General features: G+C 35.0%; 1 protein-coding gene across 2 annotated transcripts in view; it reads left to right on the top strand.

Annotated features, from left to right (window-relative positions):
- Nucleotides 1–968: 968 nt before the first annotated feature.
- Dcaf10 (DDB1 and CUL4 associated factor 10) overlaps nt 969–27,195 on the top strand; it is a 45,554-nt gene continuing 19,327 nt past the window's right edge. The window contains exons 1-5 of one of the 2 annotated variants that reach the window (XM_048783344.1): nt 969–1,280; nt 12,732–12,845; nt 14,366–14,420; nt 22,183–22,228; nt 25,760–25,957. In XM_048783344.1, the coding sequence (XP_048639301.1) occupies nt 22,200–22,228; nt 25,760–25,957 (227 nt within the window). In that variant the 5' untranslated portion in view covers nt 969–1,280; nt 12,732–12,845; nt 14,366–14,420; nt 22,183–22,199. The remainder of the gene's footprint in view (nt 1,281–12,731; nt 12,846–14,365; nt 14,421–22,182; nt 22,229–25,759; nt 25,958–27,195) is intronic. The other variant, XM_015492298.2, reaches the window with a different exon arrangement.

The raw sequence follows: 27,195 nt of genomic DNA, 5'->3' as shown, positions 1-27,195 counted from the left end.
TCCAGTATGAATTTTGTCCATCCACTAATTATTCCTTCTGGGCCCAAACCAATGTTTTAGGCTTTTGAATTCTTACTGTTGACCCCAGGCATTGGCCAGTTTGCTTCTCATTCTGGAACTGCCTCCACCTGCTCTTGCCCATCAGTTCTTTTTTTTTTTTCTTTGATTTTTTTTTTTTTTTATTGTTGGTTGTTCAAAACATTACATAGTTCTTGATATATCATCTTTCACACTTTGCTTCAAGTGGGTGCCCATCAGTTCTTCAGTCAACAACTTATCCTGTCCTTACTTTGTCCAAAGTCATGCCCTTTGGGTATCATTACTATGTTTATTTCATTACAAAGTCCTACTGAACCCTATAGTGAAATCCCTGATCCTTAAGACTGGAGAACAGAAATATCTGTTCTCTGCATTTATTCTCAGAGTTGAGGTTCATCATTTTCACTATTCCCCAGTCTTCTCTTCTGATCTGATCTATAGAGACTTTGTAAACTATTCCCTAAAGGTATCTCTTGCTGGCCTAAAAATGATTTCATGATCATCCCCTTTGCCCTGCTGAGTGCATCCTGCCTCGACACCCAACTTTTGCTCATCCAGGATCTCTCTCCCAAGTGGTCATAGAATGTGTTGTCACACAATGGTTTACTGAATATTATAGTTTAGATATGAGGTGTCCCCCAAAAGCGCATGTGTGAGTCAGTGCAAGAAAGTAGAGGTGAAATGGTTTAAGAGAGCCTTAACCTAATCAGTGCATTAATCCACTGAGAGGGATTAACTGAGTGGTAACTCTAGGTAGATGGTGTGGCTGGAGGAGTTGGGTTATTAAGGGCATGCCTTTGGGGTATATATTTGTCCCTAGTAAACAGAGTCAGTCTCTCTCTCTCTCTCTCTATCTCTCTCTCTCTCTCTCTCTCTCTCCCTCTCCCTCCCCCTCCCTCCCTTGCCTTCTAGTCTTTCCCAAATGTCNTGAATCATCCTGCCGCCCTCCGCCCTGGGAGAGGCCCCTCACCTCCTTCCCCGTCACGCCGACGTCCCGGGCAGGACTGCAGGGCCGGGAGCCGGGGTCGGCACGGCGTCAGCGCGGGCCTGGGCGGCCCTGGCGCCAGACTGTTCGGGTGGCTGAGAGAACGCAGCCTGGGCCGCGGGCTGTTCGTGGACCCGGCGCGAGACAATTTTCGCACCATGACTAACCTCTATGGTTCCATCCACCCTGCGGACTCGGTGTATCTCAGCACCCGCACCCACGGAGCGGTCTTCAACCTCGAGTACTCGCCCGACGGGTAAGCGCGGTCCCCCGGAGGGTAGGTCCCCACCTCCGCCAGCTCTGCTCCGGATGCGCAGCCATCCAGAGCTCGCTCGCTCGGCCCGGGCTTTGGAGACCTTTTTCGGCCTCTGGCTTTTCTGCCCCCTGGTACTTTCAGAAGCGCGTAGTCGTTACGGAACCCCCATCCTGGCCTTTTGAAGTAGGCAGGCCTGGGATGCTTCTCTTCAGGCTCGGGAGACTGAAGGAAAAATTCCCAGAACTAGGGCTTTCTGGTACACCATAGGTGCTCAGTAAATACATCTTTAATAAATGCTCATTCTTTCGCTGTCATCCGAGGTTTGCTTTTCACTCATCTAAGCTTTTGTTAAGGGTAGAGAGCCTATAGAATCTCTGTACCCCTGTGCCTAAACCAGCCAGAAAGAGACAAGTGTGCATTCGTTTGCTCAAGAAATACTAAGCCAGGGGCTGGGGTTGTGGCTCAGTGGTAGAGCGCTTGCCTAGCGCGTGTGAGGCAAGCCTATAAATAAATAAAATAAAGGTCCGGGGCTGGGGATGTGGCTCAAGCGGTATCGCGCTCGCCTGGCATGCGTGCCGCTCGGGTTCGATCCTCAGCACCACATACAAACAAAAGATGTTGTGTCCGCCGAGAACTAAAAAAAAATAAATATTAAAAAGTTCTCTCTCTCTCTCTCTCTCTCTCTCTCTCTCTCTTTAAAAAAAAAAAAAGTCCATTGACAACTAAAAAATATTAAAAAAATAAAAAGAAATACTAAGCCATTTCAGAGAGGCAGCTCTCATGATTTAGGCCATTTGTGAAGTTCCCAGGCTGGACTACCTACTTTTGCTAAGGGAAACCAGCCTTCTTCTTGATTAATTAGATATTTAATATCTGGTCTTGGTTTACTTTTGGGCTCTAGGAATTGTCAAAATAATATGCTGTATATATTTAAAACTATGTCTTGTGAGTTCTCAAGTTTAACAGCAAAGAAAGGAAAAATTTGTACAAAGTTCCACCATGTATAATTGTGTGTAGTTAATATAATTCTTACCACTTCAAGACCTCTGGGTTGCTAATTATCTTAGTTGTTCATTTAGTCATTCCCTCCTTTAACAAATGCCTCTTGAGCACTTGTTATGTTCTAAATACAGGATTAGCAGTGGTGAGCAAAATTAGTTAATGGTACTGCTTTTATTGAACTTGGAACTTCATCAGTTCAACTAGATGTTAGATAACTATACTAATAATGCATAATGTATACCTACAAATTGGATAAAGGCTCAAAGGAATTAGTTGTGGACTAGGGTGTTTGAGATTTCCCAGAGAAAGTTGACACTTGAACCAAGTTCAGAAAAATTAGTAGGAGTAAATATCTTGAGTCAAGATGGGGTTGGAGAGAGGGTAGAAATATTTCAGATGAAAACTGATATGTTGAAGGTCCAATGGTAGAAGAGAGGCAGTATATCATGTTAGAAAAGCTGAGAAACAGTGAAGCAAAACTTTTCTGAAGAAAGACCTCCAGTATACTAAGGAAGATGCAAAAGAACAGAATCAGGAATTACTCTGAGCTGGTAAGTCCTATTCCACTTCACTCATGTAAATGCCATGGTTATCACACCTGGTGCTGGGATCTCTGGGTTTTCTCATAGCAGTTGGGTGGAGCTTGTAGCAATGAATGTGCCTGAGAAAGGGAGAAAACTGGTTAAAGGAGAAGCTTCTCTCCTTCCTACAAGTCCTGTTCTTAACCTATTCCAATACTGAGGGTCTGTTCCTTGTCAACATTCAGTTTCTCTCTTCTCTATATCCTGGCCCCTCTCCTCTTAACTTCCTACCTATACTTTTAGGACTTTGAGAAGTAGCTGTTTCTGTTCTTTGTGAGAGAAATTTTAGGTGGAGGCAATGGTAGAATGAGTTATGAATATTGAATTTAAGTTGCCAGGGATATTAGAATGAAGGATATATTATTCATAGTTTTTATTTAAATCCAGACTGCATTTTCCCAGACACAGACATATGTACACACATTTATTGTTAATTTATTTATTCATCTATTTTGTGGTGCTGGAAATCAAACTCAAGGCTTGGACACCCAAGGTATGGGCTTTACCACTGAGCCATATTCACCATCCCTCCAAGAGAATTTTTAAAATCTGATTGGGGGAGCTGGGGTTGTGGCTCAGTGGTAGAGCACTTGCCTTGCACATGTGAGGCACTGGGTTCAATCCTCAGCACCACATAAAAATTAATAAATGTATAAAATTAAAAAAAATCTGTTAGGAACTTTGATATACTTAAAATAATTCAGTCATTTTTCATTGCCAGTATGTTGTGGAAAGCCTAGGTAATAAATGAGGTAAACATCACTTATTCTAGAGACTGAATGGATTCCAAGGAAAATTTTTTCTTTGTATATTTAGCTTAATATAAACATGTAAGCATACTATTCTGTAGCCTGCTTTTTTCCTAAAATTTGTGAACACATTAATATTTCTGCATTATTTAATTTTTTCATAAGTTTAAATAATACTTTGTGAACAAAAAATAATTTAAATTTATGTCCTTAAAGCTAAGTCCCTGGAATGAGTCAAAAGTTATAAGGAATTTTGAAACATTGTTAAATTGTTCTCTGAAGAAAGAACCAGTTCTCATTCCTATCAAACACATATGCAAGTGCCTATCTCCGGATACCCTTGCCAGCACTGCTATTGCCATTCTTTTTTATCTTTGTCAAGGTGAAATAGTTCAGTGTTTCAATTTTTTTAGTATTTTTACTTTATCTACTAGTGTGCCCAACATTTGTGTAGGAGCTGAAGTAATTTTATAGACAATGACATATCTGTAGTAAGAAAGATGATTTCTCATATCTCAAGTATGATAGCCACTGCCATTTACAAGGACTTTATAATACAGGGAGGAGGAATGACATAGACTGTAAGAATCAAGTTTATTAATCTAATGGAGACCAGATTAGAAGGGATTTAGTATTTAAAAAGAAAGGATATGTGGACTAGAAGGTAATTTCCAAAAGAATTTTAAAAATGGTTTAAGTGACAGCAAAATTGTCAAAATAAGTATATTACCTCCTAAGGTGACATTCTGAAAAAGTAAATTTCATGTTATGAAATTAGATAATAGTATGACAACACATAAGAATTTAGTACATTGAAAAATAGAAATGAAGTATTTATCTACACCATAAATAGAAATTCAAAGATTAAAAATATGAAGAAAGTTTAGTAACATGGAGCATGGAGAGAAAAGCCCATACATTTACTTAGTTCCTAAAGAAAACGAGAGATTAATGGAGAGGGGCAGCTGTTGGAAGAGAGGCAGAATTAAAGAGATGCACCAGGCTATGATTTAAGAAGCACAACTAACCCAAGCAGAAATTCTCCCTAGAGCTAGGTGCCGTGGCTCAGGCCTATAATCCATCAGCTGGGAAAGCTGAGGCAAGAGGATCACAGGTTCAAAGCCAGCCTCAGCAACTTAGTGAGGCCCTAAGCAACTCGGTGAGACCCTGTCTCTAAATAAAATACAAAATGGGGATGTGGCTCAGTTGTTAAGTGCCCCTGGGTTCAATCCCTGGTACCAAAAGAGAAAACAAGAAAAGAAATCCTCCCTAGACACTTCAAGAAAATAAATATAAAATCTTTTCTTTATGTTTATATTTATTTATTTTGTGTTGGGGATCAGACCCAGGGAACTCTACTACTGAGCTATATATGCTCCCAGCCCTTTTTTATTTGGAAACATGCTTTCACTGAGTTGCTGGCCCTGCACTTGTGATCCTCCTGCCTCAGTCTCCTGAGTCACTGAGATTACAGATAGGTATGTGCCATTGTGCCCAGCTGTGTAAAATCTTAAAAGAGGAAAACAAACCTTCAAAGAAACACTACAAGAATAACAGCTGATTAGTCTTCAATAATAATCTGACACATACACAAAAGCCAGTGGTAATTATTTTCAATATGCTGGAGAAAAACTTGCAGTCTAGATGTTTATACCCAGTAAAAACAGTTTTTTGTCCTTAACAAGAACAAGGATGAAATACGTATTCAGCTTAGTGAATTTGCCAGCAGACCATCAATAAATGAATTCTAAGTTCAGAGAGAAGGGAAGTGTTTTCAAATGGAAAGTCTGAGATGCCAGAAGGAATGAAGAGCAGAGAATGTGTTACATATGTTCATAAAACTAAATCCAAAAATGTACTTTGAGAATAATAAAGCTGGAGGTAAAATATACAACAATTGCATGTACATTATGAGGGAATATTGTAAGTTACTTATGTTCTTTGAGGAAGAATTGTATATTATAATGTTACACATATTAATATTATATAAATCATATATATAGATAGATAGACTTCAGTAAGTGTGCATATTAAAAATTTTGAGGAACCAAAAGAAAGAATATAAAATTTCTAGATAAGTAGAACAAAAAGCATATAATAAGGAAAAAGGTTCCAAAAGAAGGTAAGAAAGGGAAAGCAATGGGGTAAGGCAAGACATAAAAGCTCAAAGAATAGCTGAAAATAAATCCCAATATTACTAGTTACAATAAGTACAAAGGTGGTGGTACATGTCTGTAATCCCAGTGACTAGGAAGACCAAGGCCATCCTCAGCAATTTAACAAGTCGTCTCAAAAAAAGAAAGAAGTTGGGCTGGGATGCAGCACATGGTTGAAGTGTCCCTGGGTTTCATATTTGGTACTTCCTTCCCCCATAGACACACAAACTCCAACTTAAAAACAAAGATAAGTGAGGTATGGCATGCCCCTATTCTGGCTTCTCAGGAAGCTTAGGTAGAAGGATCACCTGAGCCCATGAGTTTTGAGACTGGCCTGGGCAACATAAGATCCTGTCTCAAAGAAAAAATTTTCCTTTGAATCCATTCAGTCTCTAGAATNCTCGGGTCAGCCTGATTTATGTTCCTCTGGAAATACTCTGTTATTTCCTATCCCACCTACCATATTTAACACTGACTTGTTTTTCTTTTCTTTATCTTTGAAGTTCTGAAATTTTACAAAATATGGACATAGTCTTGATTGTTCTTTCCTTTTTTTTTTTTTAACTTAGACCATGGGGAGCTCTCTCAGTCTGTCCATTCTGTTTTTTTTTTTTTAAGCTCAGAAAATTATATTTTATGTCTTTGAAAACAATTGCTTTCAGGCGGCTATTGTGGTAGTTCTTTTTGTTGTTTGTTCTGCTTTGTATAGAAGACATTGAAATTGCTCTCCCACCTTAAAAAGGTAGGTCATGGATAAACAATAATTTCTAGTTTATTGTTGAATTCACTGAAGGCAACCTTGATGATCAAAAGTCTTGAGATATTTGAAGAAGTTGTGCACTATAAGGAAAAGCTAAAGATTGTACTTACCTAATTGAGAAGGGGTCTGACATCACCATTTAAGAGTGCAGGATATAGTTTTTAAAAAACAGAAAAAAAGCTAATCATAAGAGATGCAATACAATGCAGTGCTATAGGAGATGTATTCCATTGATATCACTGATATAGTATGCAAAACAGCAACACAGGAGAGGAAAACAGAGACCATGGAGGAGAAATGATATTAAAGCTAAGATGGCTGGGGATGTGGCTCAAGTGGTAGTGCGCTCGCCTGGCATGCGTGTGGCCAGGGTTCGATCTCTCTCTCTCTCTCTCTCTCCCTCTCTCTTTAAAAAAAAAAAAAAAAAGGGACTATTATAGAGAAAAATGTTAAAGGATATAGAAAAATATAACAAAACACATTCTAAAGAAAACTGGTAAGCTATATTATCAGAATAAAATAGGCTTCATGCAAAAAAGTTACTAGAGATAGAATTATTATTATATAGAGAGAATTTTTTAATATTTATTTTCAGTATTTGGTGGACACAACATCTTTATTTTTATTTTTATGTGGTGCTGAGGATCGAACCCATTGCCCGCGCATGCCAGGCGATGCGTTACTGCTTGAGCCACATCCCCAGCCCGAGATAGAATTATTAACGATAAATATTCAGTTCACCTGGAAGCTTGAATGAGTATTTGCTTATGGATTTAAATGAACCTGGCCTTGAATGAGTCTTATATTTTAAATATAATATAAACATCAAGATTCAATAACTTCAAGGAGAAAACAGGCAAATTTATCATAGAAGATTTTAATACACTACCTCATAGAAGGTTAAACTGAGTTTAGTGTGCCTCAGTTAGACAAACACAAGGATATAAAAGGTGTGAACAGCATCACTTAAAATTTTGCTTTCAAGGGTATATATAGATGCTGGATTCAGTCAGGCCTCATATCAAGCTGATAAATATTGATTCCACTGTACCAAGTTTTTTTTTTTTTTTAGTCTTGTTTTACAGTACTAGGAATGCTCTACCACTGAGTCATCCCCAGCACTATTTTCTGAGACAGGGCCTTTCTAAATTTCTTGAGTTGGCCTTAAATTTTAGATCTGACTGCCTCAGCGTTGATTACAGTGTTAAGAAATGGCCTAGCAAGGGGCTGTCAACAACCATCTCACTAGAGAACTGCAGGCCAGCATCTATTCTAACTATTCCTCACTGCTGCCTGGTACCTTCCCCCACACAGAAAATGCTTAAATGTCCAGTGATCATCTGGCTTCCCTAAAGGTAGCTCAGCCTACTTCGAGGCATTCTCCCTATAATTGTCTCTTAGTCATTTGTGGGAACTGCAGCCCCGGGGAGATCCAGAGAGACGAAAAGCAATCAGATGAGAATAGTAGTACTACTACAGGTTCATAGTACATTCCCATGGCAGAGTAGAATCTACAGCAGATGAATAAAGCCTATGGGAATGGTTTATGGGTGAATAATTCCTGAACTACAAATCCCTAATTTTTATCATTCTTGTTTATTTTTATCATTATTTAGTGGGATAAGTTTGCCAAAATCCACTGATTCCATGCCCTCCATAAGCATTAATAATACTCATTTTACCAATGAAAATGATCACAAAAATAGATTTTTCCCCTCTGTATAGTTGCATTTGGTTGGGGGAACTTCAAAGCAGAAAGGTCATTAAATACAAAAGACTTATATCCTGGCTTATGCTCTTAACTGCAGTACTACATTATCTCTTATCTGTTACTTGTTACTACAGTTAAATAGTATGTAAAATTAATAGAAAACATTGAAGGGCTAAATAAATTTAATATATTTATTGTTACTGCCCCAAAAGCTAAAAAGAAAATTTAGCCCCAGTGATAACTTTCTGTTGATTCTGTTTTTTTGTTTTAACCCAGGGGCACTCTACCACTGAGCTACATTCCCAGCCCTTTTTATTTAATTTTGAGGGTTGCTGAGGCTGGATACTCCTGCCTCAATCTCCTGAGTAGCTGGGATTAGTTGTGTGCCACTATTCTGTTAAGAGTGATTTTTTTTTTTTTTTTTAACTTATCAAGACTACAGGTTAATTCATGACTATCAATTTAAATTGAAAATTCTTAGAGGAGCTTTATCCAGTTTCCTATTCATGGTTCAGAAAAGGATATCAAAGACAAATAAAAGATTATGGCTATAGTTTCCAAAACTAATAAATGATTGGAAATTACTAGAATAATTTGTTGAACAATTTGAACTACAACTAATATCACTTGGTGAGTATTTTTATAATTTATGTAGGTTTATTTAGAAAATAAGCTACTCACATTATCACTGATTATTTAAATTTTGAATACTACATTTAACTATATGTGACAGTTGTACAAAATTTTCATTTTCACTTACAAGGCCACAAATTTTAAGACTGGTAAGTAGTATACCTTAGGCAGGCATAGTGGTACACACTTGTAATCCCAACTACTTGGAAGGCTGAGGCAAGAGAATCAGAAAATTCAAGGCCAGTCTGAGCAACTTAATGAGACCCTGACACCACATGTAAATAGATAAAGGTCCATTGACAACTAAAAAAAATTTTTTTAATATTAGAATGGAATAAAAGGAATTGAAATATACCAAAGTTCTTATATCATACAGGAAGTGATAGAACTAATAATTCATACTTCATTTTTTTAAAAAGTTGATGCATGTTATAAACTCTTAGGTATACACTGGGGGAAAAGGTAATGTATATTTAATATACTAAGTAGTATAGGGTGAGATATGAATAGTGAAAATGAATTTTAAAAGCAAGAAAGATGAAGCAGGACCTAGAACAGAACAAATAGAAAGCAAAAACTAAGATAATAGATTCAAACTCAAAAATTACTAGTAATTATGTTAAATGTAAATCAATTAAGACAGATTGTTGGTTAGATTTTTTTAATTAATTATTTTGTAGTGCTAAGGATTGAAGCTATGGCTTCACACATGCTAGGCAAGTACTCTACAGTGGGCTGCATCCCCAGCCCTGGTTAGATTTTTTAAAAACTTCTTACTGAAAATAAGAATGTAGAAGTTTTTTTAAAGTAAAAGGATGTCAAGGCATACTACTGCTAGATTTAACAAAATGAAAGATGATATGCTATATTAATATCAGGCCACACAAAAAATAAATATGTAATTTCCAAGGACTGAAATTGACCAGAGTATATTCTTAATGGGAGTACAATTAAACTAGAAATAGAGAAGGTACACATTGTTACTCTATGAGGTGATTCAATATTTTTGTTATAAATACTACCCCATTAACCTGTAGCCACTGTATCCCATTAAAAAAATCCCAACAGTATTTCTTAGTAGGACTTGACATGCTATATATAAAATTCATTTGGGGAAAAAAATGATTTAGCCAAGAAAAATAATGTTTATAAAACAATGAAAAGATCTTGATTTGCCATATAGCAAATATACTATAAATCTTTTAGAAAAAAAGATAGTGTGGTGTTGCACAGAACACAATATAAAAACCAAAACTTAATACGTGATAAAAATGGCATTATAAATGAGAAAAGTGTAGAATTTGATATTGGAGTAGATTCTATTAGAAAAATTACATATCACACCATGTATAAAAATGTAACTAGTTTAAAACAATAACTATTAATTTTATAGATCTTTATTTATAATGTTTAAGAATCTCTTAGAATCATTAATCCATTTACTTATGCACAAAAGGTGGGAAAGTTCCTTCCATGGCTCTTCTAATTAACAACAAAAAAGTGGCTTCTAAAAATGATATATTTTAATTTGAATATTTTTACTCATGTTGATTAACTAGCATAAAAACCTGTCTTAGTCTATTTTCTGTTGCAAAAACTGAATGCAACAGCTGAATAATTTCTAAAGAATAGAATTGTGGGGGGTTGAGGATGTAGTTCAGTCTTGTTCAATACCCAGCACCAAAAGAAAGAGAATTCTTAAGCTGATGATTCTAGAAGACTGAGAAGTCCAAGAGCATGGTGCTTGTATCTAATAAGAACCTTTTGCTTATATCATAACATGGCAGAGGGCATCAAGTGGTGAGATAGAGTAAGCATGCCAGAGAGAACTCACTTTTATATCAAAGCCACTCCTACAGTAACCTGTTAATTCATGAATGGACTTATCCATTCATGGGAACAGAGAGCCCTTATGATTCAGTCACCTCCCAGAAGTCCCTCTTCTTAACACTGCTACATTGGGAACCAAGTTGCTGGCACATAAAATTTGGAGAACACATTCAAACCATGGCAAAATCCATCAGGTATTATTAAACTTTGAAGTTCGTATATCTCATAAAAGTGTTTTTGGTAATATCTTTTAAAGGACAATTACATGATTACTAAATAAAGAAAAAATTTTCAATTTAGTAGAGGTTTTTCTGTTTCCGGCTTTATCTAAAAAATTTGTTCTGAATAGAAACAGTTGACTATTTAAAATTTTGTCTTATGCACTTCCATCTTGTGTGTATACATTTCCATTAGCCAGGCATAGTGCTGCACACCTGTAATCCCAGGGACTTGAGAGGCTGAGGCTGAGGCAGGAGGATCTCAAGTTGAGGCTGGTCTCAATAATTTAGCAAGATCCTATTCAAAAAAAAAAAAAATCTGTTATTGGTACTGAAAACTGGGAAGACTTGAGGTTTCAAAAACTTAGGATTTCATTTGCTAGATCTGAATCTGAAGGAGAAGTGCCCATAGAAAATTGAAACTTTAAATAAAAGACATTGGATTTTCACAAATCAAAATTGAGTTGATAAAAGGTTTGTAAAACTATAACTTACAATAGGGAAAGCCAGAAGGAAGAAAACTAAAAATTATAAAGGAAAAGTCTGATAAGTTTATATCTAATAGACCTGGTGATGTAAGCCAGACCTTTTTCAATACATTTTATAGAAAACCGATGAAGAGACATATTATTTGTTCGTATATTTTTTTCACTGAGTTTATTCATATATGCATGTTTATCTATTTTTTTAAATGTATTTTGGAGTTCTTTCATATCCAGGTAAAGATAACTCTTTCTTTTTTATTTCTGCATGGTATGCTAGTTTTCTGAATCCATGGTTTTACTTTTTGAGGTTTGAATTACCCATAGTAAGCCACAGTTCAAAAAGATTATAATAAAAAATTCAAGAAATAAACTAATAAATTTTAAATTTTACGACATTCTGCATAGTTTAATGAAATCTCATCAGCCATCTCTGTCCTACCTAGTATGTAAATGGTCCCTTTGTCCTTAGCATCCACACAGCATATACTACCCACCCACCCATTAGGCACTTAGATTGACTGTCATGGCATCACAGTGCTCGTGTTCAAGTAACTCTTATTTTACTTAATAATGACCCAAAAGTGCAAGAGTAGCAATGCTAGCAATTTGGATATGCCAGTGACAAACCATAAAATATGGCCTTTAAGTAAAAAGGTGAAAATTCTCAATAAGGAAAGACAAAAAAAAAAATCATATGCTAAGGTTGCTAGATGTGCAGTACAATAAAATTTTGAGAGAAAGCCCACATTCACATAACTTACTAAAGCATATTTTTACGATTTTTTTTGTTCTATTGTATTAGTAGTAATTGTTGTTAATCTCTTACTGTGCCTAATTTATAAATTAAATTTATTTAGGGGTGTGTGTGTGTATGAAAAAACTATACATAGGGTTTGGTACTATCTGCAGTTTCAGACATCCAGTGTGGGTGTCCTGGAATGTATTCTCTATGGGTGAGGGAGGAGTGCTGTTACATACCATGGCTTATGTATTTCATTTTCTTTTCATGTACATTTAGATTACTTTCAGTTTCTCCATTTTAAAGTGAAGCATGTCTTAGTATTAATTTTTCTTTGTATTTATAATGATTATTTCTCTTGATTTAAATTTTCAGAAAATATTGTCAGAAATTGTGCATATTTAAATTTTTGATATATACGAGTACTAGAGGTACTTTGCAAACATTAGGTCTACTATTTTACATCCTATCACATGTATGAGAGAGAGAGTACCATTTCCTATTATTCTTTCTCACAGTGGATGTGATTATCAATAACCAGCAAATGCTAGAAAACTAAACAAGAGAAATGTGTTACTTGCTTTCAGGTCAGTTCTGACTGTTGCTTGTGAACAGACTGAAGTTCTCCTGTTTGACCCTATATCTTCAAAGCACATAAAAACACTTTCTGAAGCTCACGAAGACTGTGTAAATAATATCAGGTCAGTATTATAGTGAACATATGAACTTGATAAGTGTGATTCAAAGTGTTGTTTTATAAGTTAGTGAAAATATGTCATGCCTTGTCCCTCAGTGATCCACGTGTGTAAATTGTGATTCTAATTCCTTATAAAGTTTATTCCTTTAATTATAAAATTTACTATTATTTATTTTGGATTGGAATTTTTCTGAAATATACTGTTCACTTCCATGGTGGTTTTTGTTGTTGTTGTTGTTGTTGTTTCTTTTCTCTTTGTATATCAAGACCATCATTATGAACCTCGCCATGTATTATGCTAGTCCTGTAATGCCTTTTGTGCTAATAATCTGTGTAGAATTATGGCAATCCTGTTGGTTAACATTTCTCACCACACCACTACCCCTTAAGTCCAGATGAGGAAGAAAGACATGCATAGAGAATTTCTTTGTAGCATTGTTGAAGCTCCTTATATTCTCATTAATGTGGGAAGTAAATTACAATTGAATGGTTTGGTGGATTAATATGCAGTCATCAATGGTTGTAGAGACTACATAGCAACATAGTCAAATGGTTGGGATGATATAGAATAAAATAATGATAAAATTGTGCAAATATGAAATAAAGCAGAAGAAAAAGATTAAAAAGAAATGCTTTAAAGTGCTAACAGTAGTTTAGTTGGAATGGATGGATTATCTTTAATTTTATAAACTGTATGAAATGAGATTGTGTTACTTTTATGATTATTTAAATATTCTATAAATGAAAAAATTGAGGAAATTACTTCTAGTCAAGGTAACATACTGAGTTTTGATATAACCGCTTTGCTCCAAACACAATAGAACAGTAAATTAAAATTAAATAGCACAAAAAATATAGCCAGGTTCTGAAATAATATAAACATTTTTGTGGGCCAGGAATGGAGCACAGATAAACTTTGAGCTGGTCTGAAACCATAGGCCTAATGGGTTTCATTCTAGCATTGATATCTAATGGTTTTGTTGCATTCAGGTAAAAGAATTAAAAATGCTAGTTTTTTGTGAGGCAGGAACCAGAGTCAGAATTAGTACATGAATCCAAGGGTTTAGTTGGAATCTTTGTCTCATTGGTGAAAGTCTGAAAAAAAGGCAAAAGTTCTTTACTAGTTGGTGCTATAGGTTTTAGCTGATAAATACTCAGCCTCATCAACAAGAATTGAATAAAGCCGCTTATCCTATCAGTGACTGAATGTTACGTGTGATATTTCCAATATCTTGAAACTGAAGCCCTGAAATGTCATTATAAACCCTGGCTGTAGACATGGACCCCAAATGGCCAAGTGTAGACACTCTTAAAAACATTAAATAGGGAGACAGAAAAAAGTTAAAAACTTTTCCTACTCTGGCCTATAACCAAAACTCCAAAATTCATGGAGACATCTAAAATTAATATTATAACAGAATCAACCACCAGAACAGGCATTGTCTCTGGATGAAATTAATTTATGGAGTAGTCCAACAAAGTCTTTATTTTAAAAAATAAATTATTTATTTTTTCTTTGACTAGGTAATACATGCACGTGGTACAAAATTCAAAGGTACAAAAGGGTAAACAGTGAAAAGTAAGTCTATTTCCACCTCTGTCGCCTAGCCACCCAGTTTCCCTCCCCAGAGGCAACCACTATTACCAATTTCTTGCTCTCCTTTCTAAGATAGTTTATGCATGTACAACCATATAAATATATACGTACATATATTTTATATAAATGGTAGCATTCTACATTATTATATGCCTTGTCTTTTTCACTGAATATAGAGATCATTCCATATTAGTATCCATGAGATGATCTTATTCTTTTTAACAGCTGCATGGTATTCCATTGATTGGGAGAAACTTTGAAACTTTTTTTTAGGATGCTCAAAGAAATGAATTAAAGGATACTCTCAAAGAGAATTCAAAGTTATAAAACAAACAGCTTAAACAAGAACACATCAATGTAGTAAAGAACCAGCCAGAATACTTGGAAATTTAAAATGTAGTTGGTATATTAAAAACTCAAAAAGAGGGAGAGGGGCTGAGAGTGTAGCTAATGGTACAGCACTTGCGTAACATACACAAAGCCCTCGATTTGATTCCTACCATTGAGTAGCAAGGGTATATTTAGAGCTGGCTCAATTGTAGGGTTGGAAGCCCGATTGTAGGGTTGTATAGCTCAGAGAAAGAGAACATGCTTAGCATATGTGAGACCCTGGGTTTAATCCTTAGCACCAAAATTAAAAATAAAAAACTCAGAAGCCAGGAGTGTTGGCACAGAACTGTAATCCCAGCGGTTTGGGAGGCTAAGGAAGATTGTAAGTTTAAAGCCAGCCTCAGCAAAAATGAGGTGCTAAGCAGCTCAGTGAGACCCTGTCCCTAAGTAAAATACAAAATAGGGCTGGGGATATGGCTCAGTGGTTGAGTGCTCCTGAGTTCAAACCCCGGTACCCCCCCAAAAAACCTCAGTAGATGAGATAGACTTTACCCTTTATATGATAGATGAATTAATTAATGAGTTAGAAAATAGTACTAAAAATTTCAGGCACACACGAAAAAAAAACTTTTTAAAATGTAAGCAGTTAAAAGACAGCATTAATTGAGAGACTCCAATGTATAGGAAGGATTGCAAAAAAAAGTTTTTTTCAAGGATTGGTGGAAAATTAATTTTATAATGGCATAAAATTTTTAGTATTGGAGAGGGACCAGACTTCTCAAATCAAAAGTTAGCTTTAGGGCCCCTATCAGTGGCGCATGCTATCATTCCAGCGGCTCTGGAGGCTGACACAGGAGGATTGCAAGTTTAAAGCTAGCCCCAGCAATGGCACGGCACTAAGCAACTCAGTGAAACGCTATCTGTAGATAAAAATACAAAATAGGGCTGGGGATGTCCTGCAGTGGTTGAGCACCTCTGAGTTCAATCCACAGTACCAAAAAAAGTTAGCTTTAGGGCTGAGGTTGTAGCTCAGTGGCAGAACACTTGCCTAGCACATGTGAGGCACTGAGTTCAATCCTTAGTACCGCATAAAAATAAATAAGTAAAAAATAAAGGTATTTTTGACCATATACAACTAAGAAAAATATTTTAAAAAGAAAGTTAGCTTTAGACAAAGCAAATTAAATAAAGATAAATCTACATGTTGTGCTGAAACTTGGGAATATCAAAGATCAAGGGAAAAATTTAAAAGCCACTTAGATTAGAAGCCTGAATAGAGAAGCAAAATAATGTTCTGTACCATATTATATTCCAAGTAACTATTAATCCAGATGGAATAATTTTAATTAGGTTAAATGTTATTGTCAATAGCATAAAGAATATAATTTAGAGATTTTTGAGGAGTACATTTAAAACTAAAACTCAAAGCCAAGCATGGTTGAGCAGGCCTGTAGTACCAGCAAGGAGGGAGCCACTGTGGCAGGAGGATTGCTTGAACCCCAAAGATCAAGGCCAGCCTGAACCGCTAAGCAATACCCTATCTCAAAGAGGAATAAAACAAAAACAAAAAAACTGGGGCTGGGGATATAATTCAGTAGGAAGAGAGCTTTCCTAGTGTGTGCAAGGCTGTGAGTTTGATCTCCAGTACTGCAAAACAGTAACAATAATTAAAAAAAACCAAACCTCTGGATTTAGCAATATCCAATACAAATGTAATGTTTGCCACATGTAATTATCAATTTTATAGTAGTTATGTTAAAAAAAAGAGAGACAACATTAATCTTTAATAACATATAACTCAAAATGTCCAAAATATTATCCTTTTAACATGTAATCAAATGTAAAAATTATTGAGATAGTTTACTTTCACTTTTTTCATCATGTGACTGACTAATGGCTACCAAATTGCATAGTATAGCTCTAGACAGTGAAAACAAATAGATTGAATATATGGGAGAGTTTTGTTCAGTGTGAAGATATAATATATTAAGACCTTTAACCATGTTTAGGAAGAAGATAGTAGTATTAAGTAATTTCAAATGCTTTAAAATTAATGCATAATTAAATATGTACCATAAAAAACCCTAAAGTGATGGAAATAAAAGTTATAACTTTAAAATAAGCTAAAGGTGGGGAGAGAATATTGAAAACTTGATCATTAGAAGATAGGAAAGCTATAAGAAGTTACAAAAAAAAATTAAAGCAAAGGAAAGAGGGAATAAATGGAAAACAAGTAGAAAGGGACCAGACATGGTGGTGCATGCCTATAATCCCAGCAACTCAGGAGGCTGAGGCAATGGGCCCTAAATGAGGCAGGAGGATCACAAGTTTGAGGCCAGCCTCAGCAACTTAGCAAGACCCTATTTCAAAATTTTAAAATTTAAAAAAATGGGCTGGAGAAGTGGCTTAGTGGTTAAGCACTGCTGGGTTCAATCCCCCATACCAGAAAGGAAAAAAAAAAAGAAAGGGTTCCAAAAATATGAATAGTTCACAGTAAATATAATGTGTTGATATTCTTTATTAAAAAACACATAGTCAACAATTTGAATAAAAAACAAAATCATTATATATTCATTTTAGAGATACCAAACTAACCAGAAGTAGGAGATTATCACTATGAGACAGGTGAAACAACAAAGGCATTAATAAGGATAAAACAACAGTACATATAAAAGGAGAAATCTGCCAAAAAGATAAAATAATCATGAACATTTATGTACCGTAAACATAGCTTTTAAATGTACAGAGCAAAACCAATATTAAGAATTAAAAGTTTACAGTCATAATGAGAATATTTTATTTTATTTTATTGCTGGTACTGGAATTGAGCCCAGGGGTGCTCTACCATGGTTTAACATCCCTAATCCTTTTTACTTTTATTTTGAGACAAGGTCTTGCTAAATTGTCATGGCTGTCCTGAACTTTTGATTTCCCTGTCTCAGCCTCACAAATTGCTGGGATTATAGGTGTGTGCCACTGTGCCAAACTATAGTGAAATATTTAAGTTGTTTTATTTTGCGGGGTGGGGGATTGAACCCTGGGGGCATTAACCACTGAGCTGTATCTCCATATCCCTTTTTTTTATATATATATATATTTAGAGACAAGGTTGCTTAAGGCCTCACTAAATTGCTGAGGCTGGCTTGAACTCTCAGTCTTCCTGTCTTAGCCTCCCGATTACAGGTGTGTGCCACAGTGCCTGGCTTTAGTACAGTTCTAATACTTATAAATTGACCAGATGAAAACTAGCCTGTAGAAAATTGTTAAATATCCTAAATAATCTTTCCTAGTAAAAACGCAAATGCTGAATATTTTATCCATATGTGTGTGTGTGTGTGCGCGCGCGTGTGTGCATATACATATATTTTAAAATATATAGTTGAATGGATAACAAAGAATTCCTCATGCCAAAAATGAATGCAAAGGATTAAACAGGTGTTCCACTAGCTTTTAGCCCAGAAGCATCTGCCAAGTGCAGATGACCCGAAAACTCAAAGCTTTTTTAGGGGGAGGGCAAGGACCAGGGATTGAACTCAGGGGCTTGGCCACTGAGGCATATCCCCAGCCCTATTTTGTATTTTATTTAGAGATGGGATCTCACTGAATTGTTTAGGGTCTCACTTTTGCTGAGGCTGGCTTTGAACTCCCAATCCTCCTGCCTCAGCCTCCTGAGCCACTGGGATTACAGGTGTGCTCCACTACACCTGGCAAAGCTTCTGTTTTGACAAGTATGAGAAGTACAGGGAACAGGAGAATTAATTTTAGGGCCAGTTCAAAATAAAGATTCTAACAGGAAACTCTGCATAAGACACCAAAGAGTTCACTTTCAACATAAAGGCAGTCTATAAAGAAGCCATTTTGTTCATCTAGACTGGCATTGGGTAAAGTGATGTCAGAAAATCTTCTTTGTGATTATCTTACTATAGACCAATCCTCATGCATGTGTAGGGTCAAAATTCAACAAAGTTTTTCATAAAGCTTAATTTTAAAATTCATATTGAGCAGCAGTGGGCCAAGAATTGCTGAGAGAATTTTGGAGGACTTAAGATGATGGGAGTAAGAGCTGGGCATAATAATGCATATTTGTAATTCCAGCAGCTTGGGTGGCTGAGGCAGGAGAATTACAAATTCAAGTTCAAATCCAGCCTGGGGAACTTAGCAAGACCCTATCTTAAAAAATAAAAAGGAGGGCTGGGCACATAACTCAGTTGGTAGAGTGCTTACCTGGCATGCACAAGGCCCTGGGTTTGATCCCCAACACCAAAAAAATAAAAAGGACTGGGAATGTAGCTCATTGGGTAAAGTACTCCTGGGTTCTATTCTCAGTTCTGCAAAAAAGAAAAAGGGGGGGAAAAAGATGGAAGTAATCACCCCATTCAGGTATCAAATGTAGTCTCAGGACAGGGATAGATTAAGTGATGGTATATTAGAATATAGAGCTCTTAGAAGCAGACCTATGGATATATGAAAAATTTATATATGATAGCAGAGGCATTACAAATTGATGGGAGGAAAAATAGAAAAGTTGAAATATATAAAACATATGACTTAGATATATAAATAAAATTAGATCTCTGCCTATACCATAAGTGAAAATAACTTCCAGTTAAAGACCTAATTATGAAAGCAAGCCTTTAAAGCTTTGGAAGAAAGTATAGAATATGTTTGTGTCTTAAATGTGAGAAAAGATTGTTGAGACACTAAGAGCACAAATCAGAAGGATTGATAAGCGCAGCTACATAAAAATTTAAGACTTCATTCTATTTTACTATAGACAATATAACAGTATGAGAAGATATAATCTAGTTAAAGATATTTTCAATATCATACTCAAGAAAGATTAATATCTAGAATAAATAAGACAATAACCCTATAACAAAAATAGAGAATCACATAAGAGAATAAATATGGAAAGATATTCAAATTTACTAGTTGTGGAAATACAAATAAAAATAACAGTGAAGAAATATCAAGTATTGGCAAAGATGATGAGAAATAGGAACTCTTAGATATCATTGGAGTATAAATTGGTAAAAATTACTTTGAAAAGCAGTTTGGCAATATCTTGTAAAATTGAAGATCATTATTTTTAAGAGAATGCACTTGTGAACAAAGGTATGTAAAGAACGGAAAGTTCATTTTAGCATCATTAGTGGTAGAGAAGAGCTAAGAATAATTTGAATGTCCATCAAGAGGAGAAAACATAAATAAATTCTGATATACTTTACAATGGAATACTATACATCAGTTAAATGAACTAAAAGCATCGACATCTGATACATACCTCAGAAATGTTAAGATCAAGGCAGAAAAGCAAATTGTAGAATGAAACTATACAGTGTGATACCATTTATATAAAGTTTGAAAACTTCACAAACATGAGCTTGATGAAAGCATGTGTTTGTTCTGTTTTATTCTAGCACCTAGAACTGTGCCTTATACATAGTGAGTGGGTGCTCATTAAACTTTTACAGAATAAATTGGATGCAAAATAATGTTAAATTATTGCTTGATACATATATATGAATTCATGATATTAAAAACTTGCATGGGGAATAACAACAAATTTTGGATAGTGGTTCCCTCTGGAGAGAGGGAGGGAGGGGAATGGGGTTGGGGAGGGATACACAATATACTTCAACTGTGTTCATAATGTTAAAAAAAAAACCTGAAATATAACAAAATGTTAAAATTCGATAAAGCTGGGTGGTGGGTATCACAGATGTTTGCTATATTATTAATAATTTTCTCTGTGTTTCTAATATTTTACCATATAAATTTTTCTCATCTCAAAAAGAATAGACTTTATCAAGATGTTTGCCCCTACTCAAAATGACCTTTGACTAATCTGCTGTTAAAATTTGTTCTTTGTCAATGTCAGCTTTCATTTGCTGCTGTCATTATGTGCCTGCCACAGCACCCCATGCCAACGAATTTGAATCTGCTTCTTCTGATCTGTTGAATAGAAAAATGGATTTTGAAGCTTGTTTAGAAATACATCTAACTTAAGAGTTTTCAGCGAGGGTCTGAAGGGGTCTTCTGATGCATGAGCTGAAGTGTGCGTTACTTATTAATAATACTAACTTTTGTTTTTTGAGATCTTACTATAAACCAAACCTTCTGTGAAGCACTTTTTTTTTTTAATTTTGTAGTTACAGATGGACACATTACCTTTATTTTATTTATTTATCTTTATGTGGTACTGAGGATCGAACTCAGTGCCTCACACATGCAAGACGAGCACTCTACCACTGAGCCACAACCCCAGCCCGGGAAGAACTTTTAATACATTATTTTGTTCATTCTTTAGAGTGTTCCTATGTAAGACAGATATTGTACCAGTTTTAAGAAATAGAGAAATTGCAACTCAAATAAAGCGACTTACCTAAGGTCATATATATATAGCAGGTGGTAGAAATGAAATTCATATTCAGCTCCATTAGACTACTTCATTGTACTCTTCAGAGATGTGGGCATACATGTTCTTGTTTGGTTCTATATAGTCGTTTTGCACATATTTGGAAATGTCTTCTAGTTCATTTCTTAGTTTTGTAGATTACATATCTTGTGAAATAAAAACATAAGTAGTTGTGGAGATTGTTTTCTGCTACTTCATGTTTTGAGATAGGGTAAAGTCTGTAACTTAAATATGTACACCAATCAGACAGGTTTACTTCTTTCTCAGTCATGTGGACTCAGTACTTAGATTTCAGAGTCCATTCAGCAATTCAGGTCACCCTATTATGAGGGCATAGGGAGAAGCCCTGAAGTCATTGTAAGAATATTTACTAATACCCATTTAAATATCCCAGGCTCTATTTCTTCCACTGGTTTTGTTGCTCTCTTGCTGATTGTTGTATTTAAAACAATATGATGCGATGCAGTGTGTATCTGTGAGAACATGGAATTTTTCTTGTAAAGGACAAAAAATTTCACAAAACCCTAAAAGTGATATTAGAGAACTGGTTAAGTTACATATAAAATCATTGGTAAGTGAGGATTGGATTTAGTTAGACAAATTATCAATTAGAATAAAGAAAAATAACAGAAATAATGACAGACACCTCAAAGATGATGTGACTATCTCACAGGACTAAGGAAGGGCTTTTGGGAAAATTGATAAAGCCTTTGAATATTTATTTAAAAATTACACTCATTTTGATTTATACAGAGTTCAAATATGAAATGGGTGTATCCTGTCATAATTTCATTGGAAGGATTATACCCCCCAAACCCTAAATTTAGTTTATTCTTGCTCTCAGAATTTGCACATGGTTACATAAATAGAAAAAAAAATTATTTTTGTAATTTTTAGTTTAAATTTTTTAAGGTACTCAATACCATTTTCATTTAGACATTGGAATGTCAGCACCTATTTTAAGAGAATTCTCATTCAATTACTTTTTTCCTTTAGCCAATTATTCTCTGATAATGAAGACCTACTTCAATATAATCCAAATGTGAGTTTATCCAGAGTTGTTATAATCATATGTTGAAGTTTGGTGGGGACATTTAGAGAAGTTCGGTGATGCAGAAACACATAGATTTCAGTATATGTAAGGTGTCTCCTATTTTCAGGACTGTGGAGTTATAAATACTTTACAATTATTACTAGGCCATACTGAGTTTTAGTTTAAGAGGACAGGGCCATGTTTCCGAGAACTTCTCTAATATTTTACATTTCTACATCTGCTTATTTGGGGATTAAAGCTGTCCTAGGTGCTATAACTGATGATCTCATCAACATTGTTAGTAGTCTATGAATTATTCTCTTTGCCAGTCATTCTCTTGTTTTTTAAAAGGTACAAAACAAGCCAACAAAAGTCAAAGTATTGAATTTTTCTTTAAGGTAAACTCAACTCAAAACTGTTAACTTTTTTGCCAAGATTATATTTTTTCTGCATTTTGAAGTTAAATATCCTTTTATGTAACATTTATTTTTTTCAACTGATTCTATAAGAAAAATTTAAAAACTGATCCCCCATCTTACTTTATTTTTTATGAAAATTCAAGAGTTTGGGAACCTAGTCATCTAGGAGAGATCCCTTCAACTATTCTCTAATCATCTTGCTGTCTTCCTTAAAACCCTTCAAGTGACCAGGCACTGTGACATATGCCTATAATCCCCATAATCTCAGCTACTCAGGAACCTGAGGCAAGAATATCATAAATTCAAGGCCAGCCTGGACGGCTTTGTGAGGCCCTGTCTCAAAACAGAGCTAGGAATGTAGCTTATTGGTAGACACCTGGGCTCAGTCTCCAGTACTGCAAAGCAAACAAATAAAAAAACCATCAGGGGGAACACTGTGAGCCACAGCAATATAATCTCACTGAGGTGTTTTTTTGTTTTTGTTTTGCAATACTGGGGATTTAGTCGTGGGTTGCTCTACCACTGAGCTACATCCTGGTCCTTTTTATTTTTATTTTTATTTTTTTGAAAATTTGAGACAAAGTCTCATTAAGTTCCCTGGATTGGTCTTGAATTTGTGATCCTTCTGCCTTAGGCCTCCCAAGTTGCTAGAATTAGCAATGCACACTGAAGTTGTTAATACATATATTAATATTTTTGTAGACTGAATAAAATATTTGGTAGTATATTTATACATATTTCAAGTGTATGAAGATACTCATTAAGGTTGACTTACTTTCCAGTAGCCTTTTGTATTTTTTAAGATTTTTATTTGTTTGTTTTGTGGTGCTAGAGATCAAACCCAGGACCTTGCAAATGTTAAAGACAAATGCTCTGCCACTGTACTGTAATCCCCAGCCCTAAAATATTTTGGAGTGTATTTTTTTTCATCCATAAAATTCCATCAAGTATGAAAGCCATTGAACTAGTTGTACTTTGCAAAGCCTCATTAGTAAAGGTAAATCTACATGAGAAAAAATAGATTTAATGATAAAAGAATTAAAATTTTGATGTAGTAAGAAAACATAGACTACGTTAAAAGATAGGAATGTATGTGGAAAATGTATGAAATATATTGTATTTTTAAATCTCAGATATATTATCTTTACTATAAAGAGATTTTTACGGGCTGGGGTTGTGGCTCAGTGGTAGAGTGCTCGCCTAGCATGCACATGCATGAGGCACTGGGTTCGATCCTTAGCACCACCACATAAATGTAAAATAAAGATATTGTGTCCACTTAAAAAAAAAAAAGAGAGAGAGTTTTTTTTTTTTTTTTTTGAGAATTTTAATGTTTATTTTTTAATTATCGGCAGACACAACATCTTTCTTTGTACGTGGTGCTGAGAATCGAACCCGGGCCACACGCATGCCAGGCGAGTGCGCTACCGCTTGAGCCACATCCCCAGCCCGGGAGAGAGAGATTTTACAACTCAATAATAAAGATAATACTGCAGGGTAGGTATGTAGCTCAGTGGTAGAGCACTTGCCTAGCATGCTGGAGGCCCTGGGTTCAGTCCCTGTACCCTGTCCCCCCCCCCCAAAAAAAAAGTGATTTTGTTGATAAAAGCTAAAAGAGACAAAAACTGAGAAAAAAAATAATTTTGTTGATAAATCTTTAATGAGATGGTGAAATATTTGAGATGTTGGTTTTAAAATACAGAAATTAAGCTGAACATCAATAACTGGTTATTTTTGGTGATATATTTTTTCCCATTTAAAAATATTTTCAAGAAAAACTTATAATTAAAAAAATTGTTTATTGGGGATTGTTATGGAATAAATCCATGATATGTCCCCTACCTGTCTCTATTTTCCCGCAAGTAGCATTCCTTGCCTCTGTACCTTTGCTTATCTCTTGGCTACTTGGAGTTCCTGCTTATCTTTTGTTGGTACCAGTGAGACCACCATGAAGTCTTTCCTAGTCATCCTCTTTCCTTTTTTTATTCCACATAATTATTTTATGTAATTATGTATTTATAATGTCTTCACTAGGTAGTGAACACTTCTTATTTATTTAATAAATATTTGTTGATGCCTATGTGCCTGGCACTGTTTGTTGGGTACTACAATTCTAAGCATGAACTAGGCAGCCTTCAAGGAGTTTATAGCTTTGTAAAGTTATTTCTTTCACTGTAGTTTGAGGTATTATGATACAATTGTAGAATGATTTGGGAACTAAGAGAATTGGTAGATCTACCCCATATTGACAGAAAGGGAAGGCTTCCTGGAAGGGATGATAGCTAAATATTAAAAAGAAAGCAAGAGTTAGCCATATCAAGGGGCAGGGGGAAGATGGGCCTGGAATTTTAAAACCAGGATAAGTTTTGAGGTCACAATGGTGTTTGTGGATATTGAAATTAATTTCTGACAAGAATTTGTATGGTTTTATCTTGGAAGGATCTCTAGATTTTATTTCTTTTGCAAGAGATTAAGAAAGTTGTGTATAACACTATATATTAGAGAGATCATCCTAATGTTAAATTAAACCAGTTTAAGTGTGAATGTTAACTTTGCTATCTTTTAAGTAAATGTATAAAAATATACTCTTGCTAAGGATTGAGAAATTAGTGCAAAATAAAAAGTCTAAATTATAAGAGTGTTTCAAATAAGTCTGTCCTGTAATCTTAACTGGTCCTAATAAAATGTTGCTAAATGAGATTCCTTGGGGAATGCCTTTGAATTAATAAATTAAAATGATGGCAATTTGAAAAGCATTTTTAATGTAAATATTCTAGATTTAAAGGGATGTTACTTATAGCAGAGTAAATATTTCTCATTATTAAGTTCTTTCCTTCTATTCTGTCTACCTATGCCTACTTCCAGTTCCAAAAAACATCAGTAATTTAAAGGAAATGGATCAAATTACATTGTGGCTCTTATTAAATCTTGGTGGCCTGGCCCTGTGATTATGTAAATTATACTTACAGTTAATTGTATATCAGAATCACTAGATTTGTACAATGAGTTTATAGTCATTTGTTTTTCCTCTTTCTTGATTAGGTAATATAGAGATCGTTTCTCAACAAATTTTCCTCAAGAAGAGATTAAATAAACCAGTTTTTCTTTTCTGCTTTTGTAGATTTCTTGATAACCGGCTGTTCGCTACCTGCTCTGATGACACTACAATAGCATTATGGGATCTGAGAAAATTGAACACCAAAGTATGCACTTTACATGGTCACACTAGCTGGGTGAAGAACATCGAATACGATACTAATACAAGACTCTTAGTAACATCAGGATTTGATGGAAATGTCATTATTTGGGACACTAACAGGTTTGTAACAGGAGACCATATTAGGATTATGAATAAAAACATTTTTTTTTTTAATTGTGAGCAGGACTGGGGATATGGCTCAGTGGTAGAGCACTTGCCTGGCATGTGTGAGGCCTGAATACCACAATCCCCAGTACCACAAAAATAAACAGATAAAATGGTGAACAAATTCAGTATTCTACTGAAGCCTCAAGAAAAAAAACTGGCTTTAGAAAAAACAAAAAGTGATTCCATTTTTTGTTACTTAATCATATTACAACTAAAAACTTTAGAGTTCAGGGTATGATTCAGTGATAGCATCCTTGCCTAGTGCACATGAGGCCCTGGGTTTGATGCCCAACACTGCAAAAATCAAAAAGTAAATAAGCAAAAATTTTGTATGATAAAGAGACCAAGGCATATAGCTAATGATTGAAAACTGCTGTATAAAATGAATTTCCTGAGATTAAGGAAAAATGTTTTTATTATTTCCTTTGTGAAACTAAAATATTTCTTACTCTTTGTTCCTTCAGTTCTAAATCTATTTATTTTGTAATTTTTGCAATTTTTTTTTCATACATTAAAAGAGTATTCTCAAGTGAGTGACACTGATCCTGAAAGTAATGTTTGGAAACACAGTATGGGGCAGTTTGGGTTATCATTGTTGGGGAAAAGGGAGGATTTCTATGGCATTTGTTGGTAGGACCATAGTTTCTGTGGTCTATTTTTCACTTTGGACCAATTGACCCACCTAAAATGCAAGTTATACCTCCATTGAGAAACATTTGAATAAAATGTTTGCTAATAGAGAATTTGATTATTTGAAAATTGAAGTTTGAGAAATAATTAAAATATACCTATTGCAAACTGGTGAAATGATAATATGGTAACACATCAGGATTATTTTCAAATATGCTCTTCAGAGATCATATGTAAAAAGGGGATAATATTAAAGATTTCTAGATGTACATTTTGAGTAGAGGATACAGCTATTGATCATCTTTAGACAAACATAAACATATATGTTAGAATTTAGAGGCAAATGTGTATTTTTTAATCTAGAAAGAAAATTTGAACAGAAATAAAAACGACAATTTCCAAATCTATAGAAGGATAAAAAACTAATAAGACAGTAGAAATAGAGAAGGGGAGAAAAAAAGAATCATTTAAAAAATAAACAGGTGCCAGGCATAGTGGTGCATGCCTATAATCCCAGCATCTCAGGACGTTAAATCTGGAGGATCACAAGTTTCAGGCTA

The sequence above is a fragment of the Marmota marmota genome, unplaced genomic scaffold (genome assembly GCF_001458135.2).
Source record: "Marmota marmota marmota unplaced genomic scaffold, marMar, whole genome shotgun sequence".
Classification (NCBI taxonomy): Eukaryota; Metazoa; Chordata; class Mammalia; order Rodentia; family Sciuridae; genus Marmota; species Marmota marmota.
This window is presented reverse-complemented; position numbering and strand designations above follow the sequence as displayed.